The sequence below is a fragment of the Eptatretus burgeri genome, chromosome 10 (assembly GCF_056783735.1).
Source record: "Eptatretus burgeri isolate ZD-2024b chromosome 10, Ebu_testis_v1, whole genome shotgun sequence".
Taxonomy (NCBI): domain Eukaryota; kingdom Metazoa; phylum Chordata; class Myxini; order Myxiniformes; family Myxinidae; genus Eptatretus; species Eptatretus burgeri.
Genome location: NC_140970.1, coordinates 65,584,554 through 65,599,668, shown reverse-complemented (window position 1 = coordinate 65,599,668; position 15,115 = coordinate 65,584,554). Strand labels below are relative to the sequence as shown.

At 43.0% G+C, this 15,115-nt stretch overlaps 1 protein-coding gene across 8 annotated transcripts in view; it reads left to right on the top strand.

The window, feature by feature from the left end:
* The window catches only part of PAX7 (paired box 7), a 321,139-nt gene that overhangs the window by 275,060 nt on the left and 30,964 nt on the right, over nucleotides 1–15,115 (top strand). Inside the window, exon 9 of one of the 8 annotated variants that reach the window (XM_085898750.1) lies at nucleotides 6,140–7,964. The exons of the other annotated variants lie outside the window; for them this stretch is intronic. Coding sequence (XP_085754876.1) covers nucleotides 6,140–6,150 — 11 coding nt within the window. The 3' untranslated portion in view covers nucleotides 6,151–7,964. Of the gene's footprint in view, nucleotides 1–6,139; nucleotides 7,965–15,115 lie in introns of those variants that run through there. 8 annotated transcript variants of the gene reach the window in all.

Genomic DNA, 15,115 nt, shown 5'->3' with positions numbered 1-15,115 from the left:
AGCACCAATCTTGTGTCCACTTCTTCATGTGTGGATTTCAGAGGTGTCAAATCAGTTGTACCTTTTGATGACTTGACCTCGAGTTCCTCTCTAAATCCCCCGGCAACTACAATTTCTTAATCCTTCGGTGCCTGTGAACACAGTTCCTCAGACAAGAAATGTGCTAGATCTGCTTTATTATCAGCTAGTGACAGAAAATTTGACCAGTTCTTTGGAAGAGGTACATCACGACCTTCCACAAGCCGTCTGGCTGTGCTGCTTTTCTGCGCCACGTTCTGGTTGTACCCTTGATTGTTTCTTCCCTGTATCTGTGGAACACGATATCAATTCTTTGATATTTGGAACCTGCTTTCAGCACAGTTTTCACGTACGTGTCGGCCGGATTTCCAAAGGTTACAGCATCATCAGGCTTTCCAAGAGCTACTACCAATGCTTGTCCATCAATGATAAGGCAAGTTGATGTGTCATGAATTTGAATTGTCTCAGGACAGTCTATGTCTTCTGTTATCACGTTAGCAAGTTACGATTTGTTTCCAGTCCGTAGTGTACCATTCATTTCGGCAAGGGATACAGGGACCGGAAGAATCTCATGTTTGAGTACAGATGGTAAATGAACTGGCCAACCCGCCTCATAGGCAGTAATTAGACGTTGGAGGACATTTATGTCTGTCTTCAGAACAATTTTCTTGTCTTTGTCCTTTGTGTGTTTTACCACTTCGTATAAAGTGGCAAATGTTTGGGCGTTATTCCTGCGCAGATGGTCATGGATTGAAACATGTGGCTTATCACATTGCTCAGCCATGATCAACCTGTCCTGAACAAATTTCTTGACTTCTTGTCCAAGCTCCTTGGCACATAGTAGTGATTCTTGAATTGACTCTGTTGCGAGGTCTTTCGAAGCAACATTTTGCAACGTACCTGGATGTCATACAGATGAGAACACACTGAATCCCTGGAAAGTGGAAAGTAAAGAATTCTCGTCATCATTGTCTCTCGTTTGGCGTGATTTAATTGCTTCGTTGTGAAGGTCTGTTTCCCACGGTGGAGACTGTACATTCCATGGGTTTGTTCTGCCATGTGAGATCTCAGGTTAAAGGAGAGTGTCCACCTACACAGAGCTGATGTCGTCTTGGTGACACCAATGATACCACCTCCTTTCTTGCCTGTGCCATTTATCCATTCCATGGCCTGGTCAGGATCTACTTGGCTGAATTGTGAGCAGATCTCTTGACTACAAAATTGCCTCTTTGGAACTCTGTTAAAACAGGTTCTGGAAGCTAATGCATCTCCACTTGATACACTGGACCCCATCGTGCATAGTTCAGGTGGTCATACCGCTTGAAGTAGGGAAACATCAGACTGAAAGAGTAAAGATGGAGATCCCAGATGCCATCACACTGAGCTCGAGTGTATTGCAGAAGTATAGCGACCATGTCCATATTTTGCTACCAGAAGCTGAAGTTCACATCATCAGATCTACTCTCAACAAAATCATCCAGGAGCATCCTGAACTTTTCCTGATCCAGAAATGTTATCAGTTCTGGAATCTTCTGCGGGTGGTCATCAGAAGCCATCCTGGAAATGCAAGCATGGCAGTCCTCGTCCGCCTCTGCAACAAAGGAGAGAAGGCTTGGCATCAGGAGATGCCACAGAGCTTGCAAAGTCAGTTTGTGTGCCCTCATAACTTTGTTGTCTGCCTTTCCTGCCAGAACAAGTTCTTCAGTGCCTTGCCCGAGCAGTCCACTCTCCACCCACACTTCAGCTTGTCCGGAACCATTCATATGATCTCCTATGGCCTTGAGGAATTTCATCGATACGTGAAGGCCACCGAGGTGAGGTATTGACTTATCCTAGTATTCTGGAACAAACCAATTTAGCTCCATAAGTCTGCAGTACAGCGCTTGGTCGACTGTGAGGACTGTGTGTTCCTGTCCAAAATGTGAAGATATTGCCATGCATCTCTTCACAGCGGTATTCAAAGTATCCAACTCATGAGCGGGAGCAAGGATTGTAGGCAAATATCCCACTGCTGTTTGTTCTGGTTCTTCTGATGGCAATGACTGATTGAATAATGTCCAAGAAGGTTTTATCTCTGAATTTTGACGGCTCAAGAAGAAAGCTAGGTCTGTAGCTTTTGCTTGTCTTGCATACTCATTGTCCTCCTCAGATTTGCTGAAGCAGGCTTCGTTGACGGGTGCTGTAAATATTGGCTTGCATTGTCCATGAGTTATACTGACACGATGCAGCTCCTCCAGGCCATTTGGCACAATCAAAGTATGTCTTGTGGATAGCTCGAGATTTTTAAGAGACGCATCAGTTGTTTGGCCTCATTGCCATGCTGCCATTTGAGTTGCATGGAAGGTATTCTTTCCATCAAGTGTTTCATCAAGGATGTCAATGTTATCACAGGTGTAGTGGATGAATTTATTTGCCTCAATGTTTGGTGGAATGATGGCACTAGTTGCTTTGTCCAATGATTTGAGAGTGCTCTCAGCCAAGGAAGTGTCTACTTGCAACACCTGTCGTAACTCAGGCAATGCCCTGCCTTATTGAACAATCGTACTAGGTCTTTTTAACCGTGTAGCTTGATGAGTACTTGCTAGACCAACATGTTTTGGAGTCCATTTTTTTCCACCACTGACGCAGTAGACAAGATCTTGTGCCACACTCAGAACTCTGCTCCGGACATGTTCTTCATTGTTCCCAGGGCTATCATCTTCAAGGGATGCCTGACCACCGACGATCAGTCTCAGTAGCATATATAAACTCTCGGGAATGCATGCTACAGCATCTTCTTCACTGACAGAGAACCCTTTGTGTCCTGGAGTTTCCATCATGTCTCCACGGACTTTCATAGCTCCATGAACAAGTGAAAGGAAAATGTCATCCTGGGGCTCGTATCTAGGAAAGGTTAACTTTTCCACACTCTCCTCTGTGTCTGCTTTCATCTGCAAAACTGCTGTTGGCTGGTACTTTGTGGGAATCAATACGGTTTTTCATTCTGATATACAACTGTCAAGAGGTTGAAAGAAATTGATAATGTCCCCAAGCTGTGACTGCAACTTTTCCTTGAATGTTCCTCTTCTGCTTTGATGGGATGGCTGAATCATGGTTGAAGATTCCTCAGCTAGCTCCTTATACCTTTCCCATACATCATCCAGAAGAATCACATGTCCTTTGTCAGCTGATTGATGGAGTTCTTGGCAAAGCCATATCATAGCAAGGTCTGTATTTGCTGACTCCTGCTTTGTTTTGGAGGTAGACCTGTTAAATGCTCTAAGACAAGGCAGATGATATTTGGCTTCAGCTGCAATTAGGTCAATCACTCCTGCTAGTCGAAGGCCAACTTTGTTGTCAAGATGTGAGGCTTGAATTATTTGATCACTCATTGCTTAGTCATGACGGAGATCAGTCGTGCCTTCTTATTTGCAGTTTGACAGAAAATGCAAAGGCTCCAATTGACTGGCTGCACACCTTTTCGCAATGAACGCCTGTTACCACCTGGAACACCTGAACTGCAACCTGCTCCCTCTGTTGAATACTCTGTCTGAGTCCTCTGAAGACGTTCTATTTTACTCTTGTCCGTGAAGTGGGCATAGCGCATTCTGTGCCACACAAGTGATACGGCTGTGGTAGAATCTAATGCATTCTCAAGACGATCAATTAAGTCTATATTTTTGGAGTTCCTCAGCTTCTTTCTGCTACAGGCTGCATTACTGAGTGTTGTGAGTCCATGGTCAGTTGATTCACTCAGGTTTTTTCTGGCTTTATGCGTTTGGCAGAAAATGCTCAGGCTGTAGTCTACAGGTGACCTCTTCAAGCTTATCACGAGATCCATTGTAGCCTGCAAACAAGAATGAATCATTAATATAGGCCCACACAAGCCCTGAGAAACTTGACAGTTGTTCACAAGTAAAATAGATCAGCATTGTGCTGGTATAGTAGTACCTGTCCCAAGAAAGTGCCTAAAATTGTCAATTTGGCAGCCATTTTGTTTATGCTAATTGGATGGTCAAAAACTCAAAATTCAGCTTGGGAACAGGGCTCGTCAAATTCAGCATACCTTAATTATGTTAAAAAGTCATGTTCCCAACTTTTACTAAAAAATGCTTCTCGAGCCTTATTCAGGGCCCTTTTCGAGAAATAATTCTGGTCTACTGCATATGCAATGTTGATGAAACGATGTGTGGGCACGACTTGTATTGTCTGTCGTAATCACCATAATTCCTGGTAAAACATCCCCACCAACCATACCTCAAAACGATCTTGACTCTCGCCGAAGGAGAGGGTATTGCGTTTCGGTCTGTCTGTCTGTCTGTTTGTTTGTTTGTTTGTCCACACAGAACTTTCGTGTCAGTTTGAGACAAAGTTTGAGACGTGTCACTTTCCACAACTACTTGTCAGTTTGAGACAAATTTTTCACCATAGTTGCGACCACTCATGTAGAATGTTGTAATCATAATTATGATGTCATAGGTCACGTGGTGTGGCAGCCGTGTTGAAAAATTGGAAAAAAAAACTTTGAACCTCTGTATCTCTGAAACCACACGAATGAAAAAATTGAAACTTGGCAAACAGCAAGTACTCCTGATGAGGAATGTGTGATTTTTTTGATGATGTCATAGGTGCCTTCGTTATGACGTCATAATTGCATATGTAGAACACTACATCTGATCAATATGAAAATTGTTGAGGGTCATCGAGGGATAAAATGATCCACAGAAAAAAAATTGATGCCATCATCGATCACGTGATTCAGCAGCCATATTGTTGAAAAAAAAAATATTTAAAAAAACCTTCAAAAGTCTTCTTCTCTGAAGTGGCTGAACAGATTGAGGCAAAACTTTATATGTATGACCACCTATCCATGAGGAACAAAAAATCCACACATATGATATCATAGGTCACATGGTTTGGCAGCCATATTGGATTTATCATAGGTCAGGTCAGGTATAGGAGCATGCGCCAGAGCAGCGCGTCGCTGCATCCACTTTACACCGGTATTTCAGGGGCCTCCGTCTGGCCATCTCCCAGGTAGATGCCTGGCCCATCCCCATCTTCTTGAGATGCTGATCTCCTAAAACCCAAAAACACCCTTACCCTAAAAACCTATAAAAAAATCTTCTCCAGAACGGCTGGACAGATCGAGGGGAAACTTCACACAAATGTTCCCCAAGCCATGGGTGTACAAGTTTATTCAGGATATTTTTGATATTGGTTCTTCTTTTTGATATTGGTTCTTCTTTTTGATTTTTGATTTTAATGAGGATAATTTGGCTGTGCCTGGATGGGTTTAAGGGTAGAGGAGTAGCAGCTGAAATGCGAATCCTATCCAGGGTCCTCCTGATGACTTCATATTTGCTTTTTCTTGTTTGGATTCCTTCTGATTACCGCAATGCAGGACTGTACCGACATATTTTGGTCTTCTTTTTGATTTGAATTGAATTTACTTTAATCCCATTCAAAATTCAATTGAATAATGAATAATAATTTTTAAAAGTCATGGATCAGGGTTAGGTGTCTGATAAAAGCAGGGTTGCATCAAAGCGGGACGTCTTGGTACCCGGTCATTACTGCCAGCAGTTATAAAGTGGCAGTTCTAATTATCTCTCATTAATTATGTAACACACCAGGACATAAACACCACACAAAAGAAGTCCTGGTGAGGGTCTGCAATCTCTGATTGCTCTTTTTCTTATTTGGTCTGTAATTATTGCCCTTGCCAGAAGAGAGGGCTTCCATTTGAATCCGTTTGTCCACACAGAACGTGCCAACATAGCCCACAATTTTTAAACGTTATCTTTTTCAAACCGAGTACCTCTATAACATTGGCTCTTAATCTGGGTGGCGCGCCCCCGAGGGGGGCGTGAGTAATTTCCAGAGGGGGCGCGAGCCCAGAGAAAAAAGTAGGAATTTCTCTAATTATTTTTGGAATTCTCTTACCAAGTGTTTGCATAACATTGTGATGAACATTAAAAAAACAAAAGTATCGCCTTTAATAATTTTCGTTTTCTATTCGCTACTAGGCCTACCATTTTCTGTATTAAAAGAAATTTTAAAATTTAACATTTATTTAAATTTAATATTAAAATTTATATTTTATTTTAACTTTAATATTAAAATTTATTTTTTTTCACAGATTTGCAGTAACTATTTCAAACTAAATCATTCACAATGAGTGCAAAAAAGCGGAAGTATCTTGACGAATATGTTCGATTTGGATTTGTGTCCCTTCAAAAGGGTGACACAGAGAAACCCCAATGTGTAATATGCCACAAGACTGAGCAATGATGGCATGCAGCCCACACGCTTGGAACGCCACTTGAAGACAATGCACCCTGCTCTCGCTGCCAAACCCAAGGCATTCTTTGAAACAAAAATGCAGTCCTTGAAGCAAGCTAAGATGGACAGCAGTGGAGCATTTTGGCAACAGACTTCAAAGGTTGTTGAGGCTTCCTATGAGATCGCCATGTTGAATGCAAAGAGCAAAAAGAGCCATACCATCGGAGAGACTCTCATAAAACCAAGTGTACTGTGTGCAGCAGAGCTCGTTCTGGGGAAGGATAGTGCAAACAAGCTTTCCCAAATCTCTTTGTCAAACGATACTGTCAAGGGAAGGATCGACGAAATGTCTCAAGACATCAAAGATCAAGTTCTCGACCAAGTAAGAGCTTCTCCTGTATTTGCCATCCAGTTGGACGAAAACGACTGATGTTGCTCAGTGTTCTCAGCTACTGATATATACTCATTTCATGTCAGGCAATAGTGTAAAAGAGGAAATGCACTTCTGCCATCCCATGGAAAGTTATACAACATCAACAGATATTTTTCAAGTGGTATCAAACTTCTTCCAGGAAAATCAACTTTCGTGGGACTCGCTGGAAGGGGTGTGTACTGATGGAGCTCCGGCCAGGCTTCGTTTGCAATTTAGTTTCATAACAAGAGTGCAAGAAAAAAGTCCATCTGGTATAGGTACGCACTGCATCCTTCACCATGAAGCCTTAGCATCCATAACTCTACCTGCTGAAATGAGGGATGTCATCAACCTGGCTATCAAGGTAGTCAACTTCATCAAACCTGGAGCTTTAAACAGTCGTCTCTTCAAACAGCTGTGTGTGGATATGTATTCTGAACATCAAGCCTTGCTTTTCCACACAAACGTACGATGGCTTTCAAAGGGAAACATGCTTGGACGGCTTTATGAACTATGACAAGAAGTGGTAACATTTCTAGATTCGCAGCAGAAAGCAGATCTCCATGACAAGTTCCAGTCTGAAGGATTTTTGCTATCTCTAGCTTACCTGGTGGACATCTTTGAAGCACTGAATGCCATCAACCTCAAACTCCAAGGGAAAAACATCAACATAATCAATCATGCACCATGACGTCATTCGAGCCTTCATGGCCAAACTCGACCTCTGGAAATGTCGAATTCAGGATGGAAATACAGCCAGTTTTGCTAACTTGGATTCTGCTCTCATTCACAGTTACCTTGATTCTGAGTTAAAGAAACGAATAATTACTCATCTGACTGAATTGAAAGCGGAATTCATCAGATACTTTCCGGATATAGATGAGAAGCGCAACGTCTGGAAATTCATTGGGAACCAATTTCAATGTGAAGTAGCTGATATTTCAGACTAAGTGCAAGAGGAGTTTCTTGAGTTAAAATTCAACTCCTCGGCTGAAGAAGACTTCAAAAAACTGGATCTAGAGATGTTCTGGGTCACGTACCTTCCTATTTATCCTTTGATCTCACATCAAGCTGACAATGTTTGGATCAACGTATCTTTGTGAAGCTGCATTTTCCATGCTCGTTGCTGTCAATACCAAGTTCAGAAACAAGCTGAACGTTGAAGGGGACTTGCGTTGTGCTCTCTCTGGCATTCGACCACGCATTTAAGATCTGGTAGCTTTGAAGTAATGTCAAGTATCTCATTAAATGTCATCTCATTAAATATGCTGTGTATACGAGTGTTGCTTATATACAGAATTCTTTGTACAATAAAAAGACTAAATACATGCATTTTTTTTCAGTTTTTCCTTTTAATTCAGGAGGGCTTTTTAATCATTTGGTTGAAGATGTGAGGGGGTGGGGGCATGGAGGTAAAAAGATTAAGAACCACTGCTCTATAAAGTATGTACAATTAGAATGCGAGTCCGTCAACAAAGTATACATGGTAAATTAGAATGCCAGTACGTCTATAAAGTACATAGTTTAAAAAAGCACAAACACCACACAAAACAAGTCCTGGCAAGGATCTGCAATCTGATTGCTCTTTCTAGTTTGTTATTGTAAGAAAGGAGAAAGACATATAACGTAGCTATAGATGTTGGCATGAACCTTGGCAAACAAAAGCACACAAGTAAAAAAATCAAAATAAACTAGAGGGTTCATAGAACACCTTATCCCGCACAGTCTTGAGTAAAAGGACATGGGAAGAGTCTTTTCAACTCTTTCTTTACGTTTCAGAACGAGACTGTACAATTTGCCAAATTCAGAGCCAAAGTACTGCTAACCTGCACGTTGGTGTTCCCACTGTTCTGAAAGTTGAATTGAAATTAAATAATTTCTCGATCATAGACTGACATCTGTAGACAGACAGACAGACAGACAGACAAAGTGAACAAATTGTTAAACCCCACTTTTTGTTTCACACAAGCAGTATAAACCCACATTTTATTTATTTATATGAATCTAAGGCTCGGCGGGGAGCTTGTACAAAAATCAAGTACAGGATAAAGGCTTTGATCATGTTAATTGAATATTAGTATACTTGAATATGAATACATGATCTACTTTGATATATATTAGTTGACAGTGAAATATACTATTGTATTACAATACATTCGTATATTTAATGGTAATGTATAGTATAGTATATGGGATTTGAACTTGGGATCCCAGCATCATGATTTAGGATTTCAGATGGGAATGCTAAACAGGCCAATCCAAAAGATGATTTGAGAGAGAGATGAAGGGGGTAAATCCAATACTATTAAATCACGAGTTAATGGTGCAGAGAAAGCTGTTGCAGATTATGCAAGCGCACCATGAATTGGATGACAGATATATATCCGTATTTTTGTCAACAAGAAACTGCAGCCGATGCTTAAAAGGCTTCATATGGTGTTGTTACACTCTTAAAGCACATCGTGTTAAATCCTTACTTTTGTTGTGGACTCGGGGGTTCGAGGCTCATAATGAGGGGAAGCACTCAGGTTCGTTCTGAATAACTGGTTCTGAGGCTGCTGGGCACAGATAAGTCCATGCACCGTAGGTTGCTAGGCAACCATGAACGCCGATTGGCATGGCCAATCTGGGCAGGGTTACACTACTTCGCGTGATACCTTACCTGTGGACAGCCGGTCATTTAGGGTCATGTGCCCTCGATGCCTACTTATGTTAAACTTACTGTATCAGGTGCAGCCAAGTGGAGCTGCCAAGTAGGTACCAGCTAAAAAAAAAAATTGTTGGGGTAGAACTTTTCAGCTAAGCTAATGTGTGGACCATGCTGGACCAATGAAGGAAAAGATGAAATGAGCTGGGTACATTTATAACAAGCAATTTATTACAGCAAGGCAAGGAAAATTTTATGGCAGAGTAATGGGTTTACTCATAAAAAATGTACAGCAGTGGGAAGCAAGGAATTCTTGGCTATGGCAAAAGAAAATACAATTATTCATGAAAAAAAGACAATGCAGAGTTACCTCGTTATTAACTTCTACCATCTTACTTTTGTTACACATGTTACTGGTGCCATCACACACACATACCTGTGGAAATTAGAGGTAACCCAGAAAAAGGAGAAGCAGTTGAGGTGTATGCGACTTCATTGGTCCTGGCGTGGTCGACAGACCTACGCAACTCAATCGCTTAGGAAGGGGGAGGAGGGAAGAAAACTGGAGGGGTTTATGATGCGTGAGAGGGAGGTACAAAATGTTGTGCAGTGTGATGCAAGAGGAAGGTGTGAAAGGTGCAAATCGGTAATGCTCTTTTAGTGGATAAGGCACAGATGGAGAAAAGATGCCTTTTAGTGGATAAGGCACAGATGGAGAAAAGATGCGTGAGAGAAAGCTTAATGGGGACGTGGGAGAAAGTCTTCAAGTGGTAATGAATATTGGCTGCTGAATGCAGCTGAAGCTGAGCACTGATGACCCAGCAATGACCCTGGAATGTCTTGGTAATTTCTTGCTCTGCTCTGCTCGCCTCGCTTGGTTACGCTCGGTTCGGTAAAGGTTTAGAAGAGATTCGGCTTGGAGGCTCGATGAAAGAGAGAGGTTGATCCTGATTTGTTCTCTGTTATTGAGCTTGGCGTGGAGGAGGGGCCAGAAAGCGGATCAAAAGACCCTGTAGGCATTTCCGAAGTCCCCCATTGGTGCATAGTTGTCACCTCACTTCGTAGCCATTCTCCGCCAGGCTCCAAAGCCAAAAATGGCTTCATTTGCCTTGAACCTGGCCACGCGACACAGCGACATAATAACATTGGCCGAGGGTTTTTGTGATTGCTCTCCGGCCCTAAACATGTGCTGAACTCCATTCAAGCATTGTTAGTTAGCGGAACACCGGAGCTACCCGGACGTCATTGAACGAACCCCAGCGCATGTTTGCACTTCAAGTTACATGCCAAAGTTCCCTGGCTCTTAATGTCCTTAATTCCCCTGGCATCCTCAGAGACTGTGGTGAGCATCCAGGAAGTTAACTGTGGTTGGGTGGTTTGTAGTGGTTGTTGTGAGGTAGAGGAAATGGTGTGGAGTTTGTGGTGAAAGTGTTGAAGCGTTGGGAGTTGTTGAGGTGATTGTGGTGATGAGGTCGGGCATAGGTTGTTCTGGGGGATTTTAAGAGCATTTGTAGTGATCATGGTGAGCGTTGTAGCATTGTGGTGAGCATGATGAGGGTCTGAGGTGAAGGGTTGGTTGGTTTATGGCACGCCGTTTGAACAGGGCAATGCACGCGTATGGAAATGAGCTGGATTGCTGCACCTCATGACGCTCCTCAAATAACCTGATTTGACAGGCATGCTTGCATGCTTGATGTATGAAATAAAAGGAAGCAAAGAGATGAAATCAGAAGGGATTGAAGACCTAACTAAAAGTCCTACACAACCATCTTGTCCCATGTACCCATTAGACACATGGAAAGGGCTAACCAAATGAATACTAACGAGATAACTGTCTCATGATCACTATATGTTGCGTGTCATTGCCTCAGAAGAGTCCTGGCTTTGCAGAACCACAACAATATAATTCACTGACTGGTGTTTGTGTGTTTGTTAGTCACTGTGCTCCTTCTACAGTTCTGGGCTGATTACATCCAGACTTGCTACATTGGATCAGCATGACCCCAATTAATGTTTCGGGGGTCTTTTTATCTTTGTCAGTGGTCTTGGAGGCAGGGGGGGGGGGTGGGGTATGATACAAATTCTCTACGTAAATGTGTATCGTGCAGTACCGCCTCCAGGTGGAGATGGTATTACAAATCTCCACCATTTACAGGACAGTACTGCATTCCTATCCCCATGTTTTCCAATGCATTGAGGTGTGTTGAATTATAAGCAGTATGGATGTTTTTGCTTCATGCACAAAACCTAGGTTGTTTTCTTTTGCGTACACGTAACTGTCGTTTGCTTATACACCACCCAAATAAAGGTATGCGTCGGAAGAACATGATGCATGCTTGGAACAAGATCGCCCATAGGGTAGGTACTCTGCTAGTAATAAACAAGTAAAAAAAGACATAGAATGTCATAGCCCTCGTTGTTTTAGTAATTCTGCTGTACGGAGTTTTAAGGGCGAGCCCATATTTATGTACAACTAAAAAGGCTGCCAGTCTACCAGTCAGCCATCTTTGATCCAATTGCAAAATAAAGTGAGGTGCACCTGTACACCATCATGTACTGTGCTGGTGCTAAGTTTGAACAAAATTGGACTATGCATGTGTGATAAATGGTTGGGGACACATTTAAGTAAGAAAATGGCCGCAGGTCGGCCATCTCGGATCTGATGTCAAAAAAAATGACGCGTATGAAAGCCATCATTCCTTTTCTGTGTGCCAAGTTTGAACAACATTGGTAAATGCATGTGCGAGAAATGGTTGAGGACGTGTTCAACATCAGGTTTTTTTTACAACTTAAATGGGTGCTAGTCAGCCATCTTGGATCTGATGTTGGAAAAAGAATGACACGCATATGTATACCATCATGTGTTGGCCCATTGCTAGGTATGAATTAAATCGGTCCATACATTCCAGAGATATGGTTGCAGACGCAGGCACGGACACAAAAATCGAGACCAAATCCATAAGCTCCCATTTCAGGCTCAGTCCAACCGGGGCTAATAATAGGAATTTGCTTACAAGGAACTTCAATGTAGAAGAAAGCCAGTAGGCCAATCAAAGCCTGCACTATGATTGTTTGTCCATGGTATATCCTGTTTTAAATACTAACCATCAACAAGGAAGCAACACATACCATTTCTAAATCTCTGGAATAACTTGGGCAGTGTACCATCCGTGGATGTCTCAGACTCAGAACGGACACAAAACCATGACACAACCAAGTCTGATTATGGAGAACTTGCCATTGCAAGTAGCAGTCACGAGTATGTGTGATCTTATCTTGTTTTTTTAGGAAAATATGAACATGGCCACCAGAGATAGCTTATCATCCATCAACAAGCATGTAGACTATGTGACCTTTCAGGTGTGTACATCATTCAAGGAGAAACTACAATATACAGGCCAGCTGGAACAGTATAGGTTGTGCTGATTTTTTTCTGAGTTGCTAGCATTTGTACAATGGTAATGACTGAAGCATGTACCTGCAAATTTAATGTTTGGCTTCAACGTTTTATACGAGGAATGTTCAAAGGGTTCTATGAATGAGATACTTTCAATAATCAAAGACATGCCAACATTAAATTATTTATCAACCTCCAAATATCATTGTCCTCGTCGTCGTCGTCGTCGTCATCATCATCATCATCGTGCCATACCCTTTACAGAGCATTGTTTCTTTGCATGGATAATACTGTGTGGTTTGCTATTGCCTTCCCAGCAGTAGTTGAGGCAGTCATTTGTAATTTGGCCATGATACCAGCGATAGATTGCCGACTCTTCATGAAAACACCATGCGATCTTGAACATTCACGAACATCGAGTCAGAGCAGATGGGTGATGCTCCGGCTTAACGTTCTTCTGATGGATGGCGCACACATGGATGTCTAAACCTGCATATGAAACAGCAGGGTGACAGTTTATAGGTGGGTCAAGATTCAAATTAAGGAGAGACAGTTCAAAGGTGAGTCAATGTACCTCAAAGCTATTCTGCCAGTGTGTAATAAATATACCATATTTTCCCGTGTATAATCCACAATTTTTGATCGGCAAAAAGGTAAAAGTTGAGGGTGCGGTTAAGACAAAGGTTTTAAAAAAGATCGATGCTGAATTTCAATTATATTCCAAATGAACACTTTTTTTTTTAGCAGTCAGAACTGCTGTTAAGCAATTTGATATATATATATATATATATATATATATATATATATATATATATATATATATATATATATATATATATATATGTTTAGGGGTTCCTCAAGTTGGCACAATATTGTTGAAATTTGCCAAACTGTAACTGACAACCTGCCGTCGAATATGCACAATGCAGTACACTTCACAATTAATATGGTTGCTTGATATTTTCAAAAACCACAGCAGTCATATAGGATGAAAGAATAGTTTTTCCAAGGAGACCTCGATGAGCTTTTTGACATTGCAGTGAAAATGCCCTCTCCATAATGGACATAATTGTACCAACTTGAAAAACCTCTAAATATTGTTGCGGATTCGCGCCCGCCGGCGTGCGGACGGCCACGTAACTCGAATCGCGGCACGTCGCCCACCGGACGGACAATCCCGTCGTGACCCTCTCGGACTAACGCCGGGAACTAGTCACGGGTGGGCCTTTCGGCCTCACCACGATCGTGCCAATCGGCCCCCCGCGTGGGATAGGGTTGCTCGCCAAATTCGACCTACCTAAGTACCCACACGGAGGGTAGACCGGGCGATCGCATCTCGCTGCAGGTCGACTTCGGACACGGGCCACTTTAAGCGACCCGTTCCGTACTATCGGGATAACCGAGCGGTGTTATCGTCAACCCCGACGGTTCGATTAATTATCGGGCGTTTTAGTCCACGACCAACCCTTTACGTGAAGTAAGATGGAGATTCAATAGAGGAAAAGACGAAGCGAAACGGGAAAAACAGTTCAACATAAAGCACATTTATTTCGCGATGGCACACGGATAGCACACATATACAATTATACACCAAAAGCAAATGTAAAAGAAGAAACACCACAATAATGCACAAAAAGCAAATGTAAAAGTGAAACACAATGCAGATCTACCACCGACTACCGAGCACACGGCAACACTTATACAGTTTTACTTCACAGACGGCGCCGACAACACATATACTCAAAGCAAAAGAAAAAGGGACCACCCTCCACGATGATGGGGGCAGACGGGCATGGGGCCGAGACCGCGTCGAGCCTACCCGTCTGGTGATGAGCCGCAAAATGGCGGTGGCGCCCCGACTCCGCGGGCCTCGCGGACAGTGTCTGGAATGGGGTGGGAACGGGGCCCCCTTCTCGCACTATCTCAGCGCGGGGGGAAACAGGAGGGGGTTGTTGATGCTCGGGGGGATGAGGATATCTCGCTGGTTCGGGTCCCGCGACGAGCGTCTCCACCGCGACCTCGGTCGCGTTATCGGCCTCCCCTCTCCGCAGCTCCCCGACTCTGACACGAGCGCCCCCTCGACTGCCTTCGCCGCTGCCACCTCTCCAACTCTCCCACTCTCCACAGCTCCGTCCAACTGCTTTCTCCGACTCTTCTCTTGACTGACTCTTCCCAACTCAACTGCCGGCGAGCGAACGCGGCCCTTTATAGCCCCCGGGGCCTCGCTCCTTCACCTTCGACCCTTTACCTCTGGCTGGCTCCCCATTGGACAGAGGAAAAGTGGGCGTGAATGCTTTTTGATCCATGAATCTGCATATAGCGATTATACTCCGACGCACCTGGAGGCGGGGCCAAATCGCCCCATGCTCACTGATAG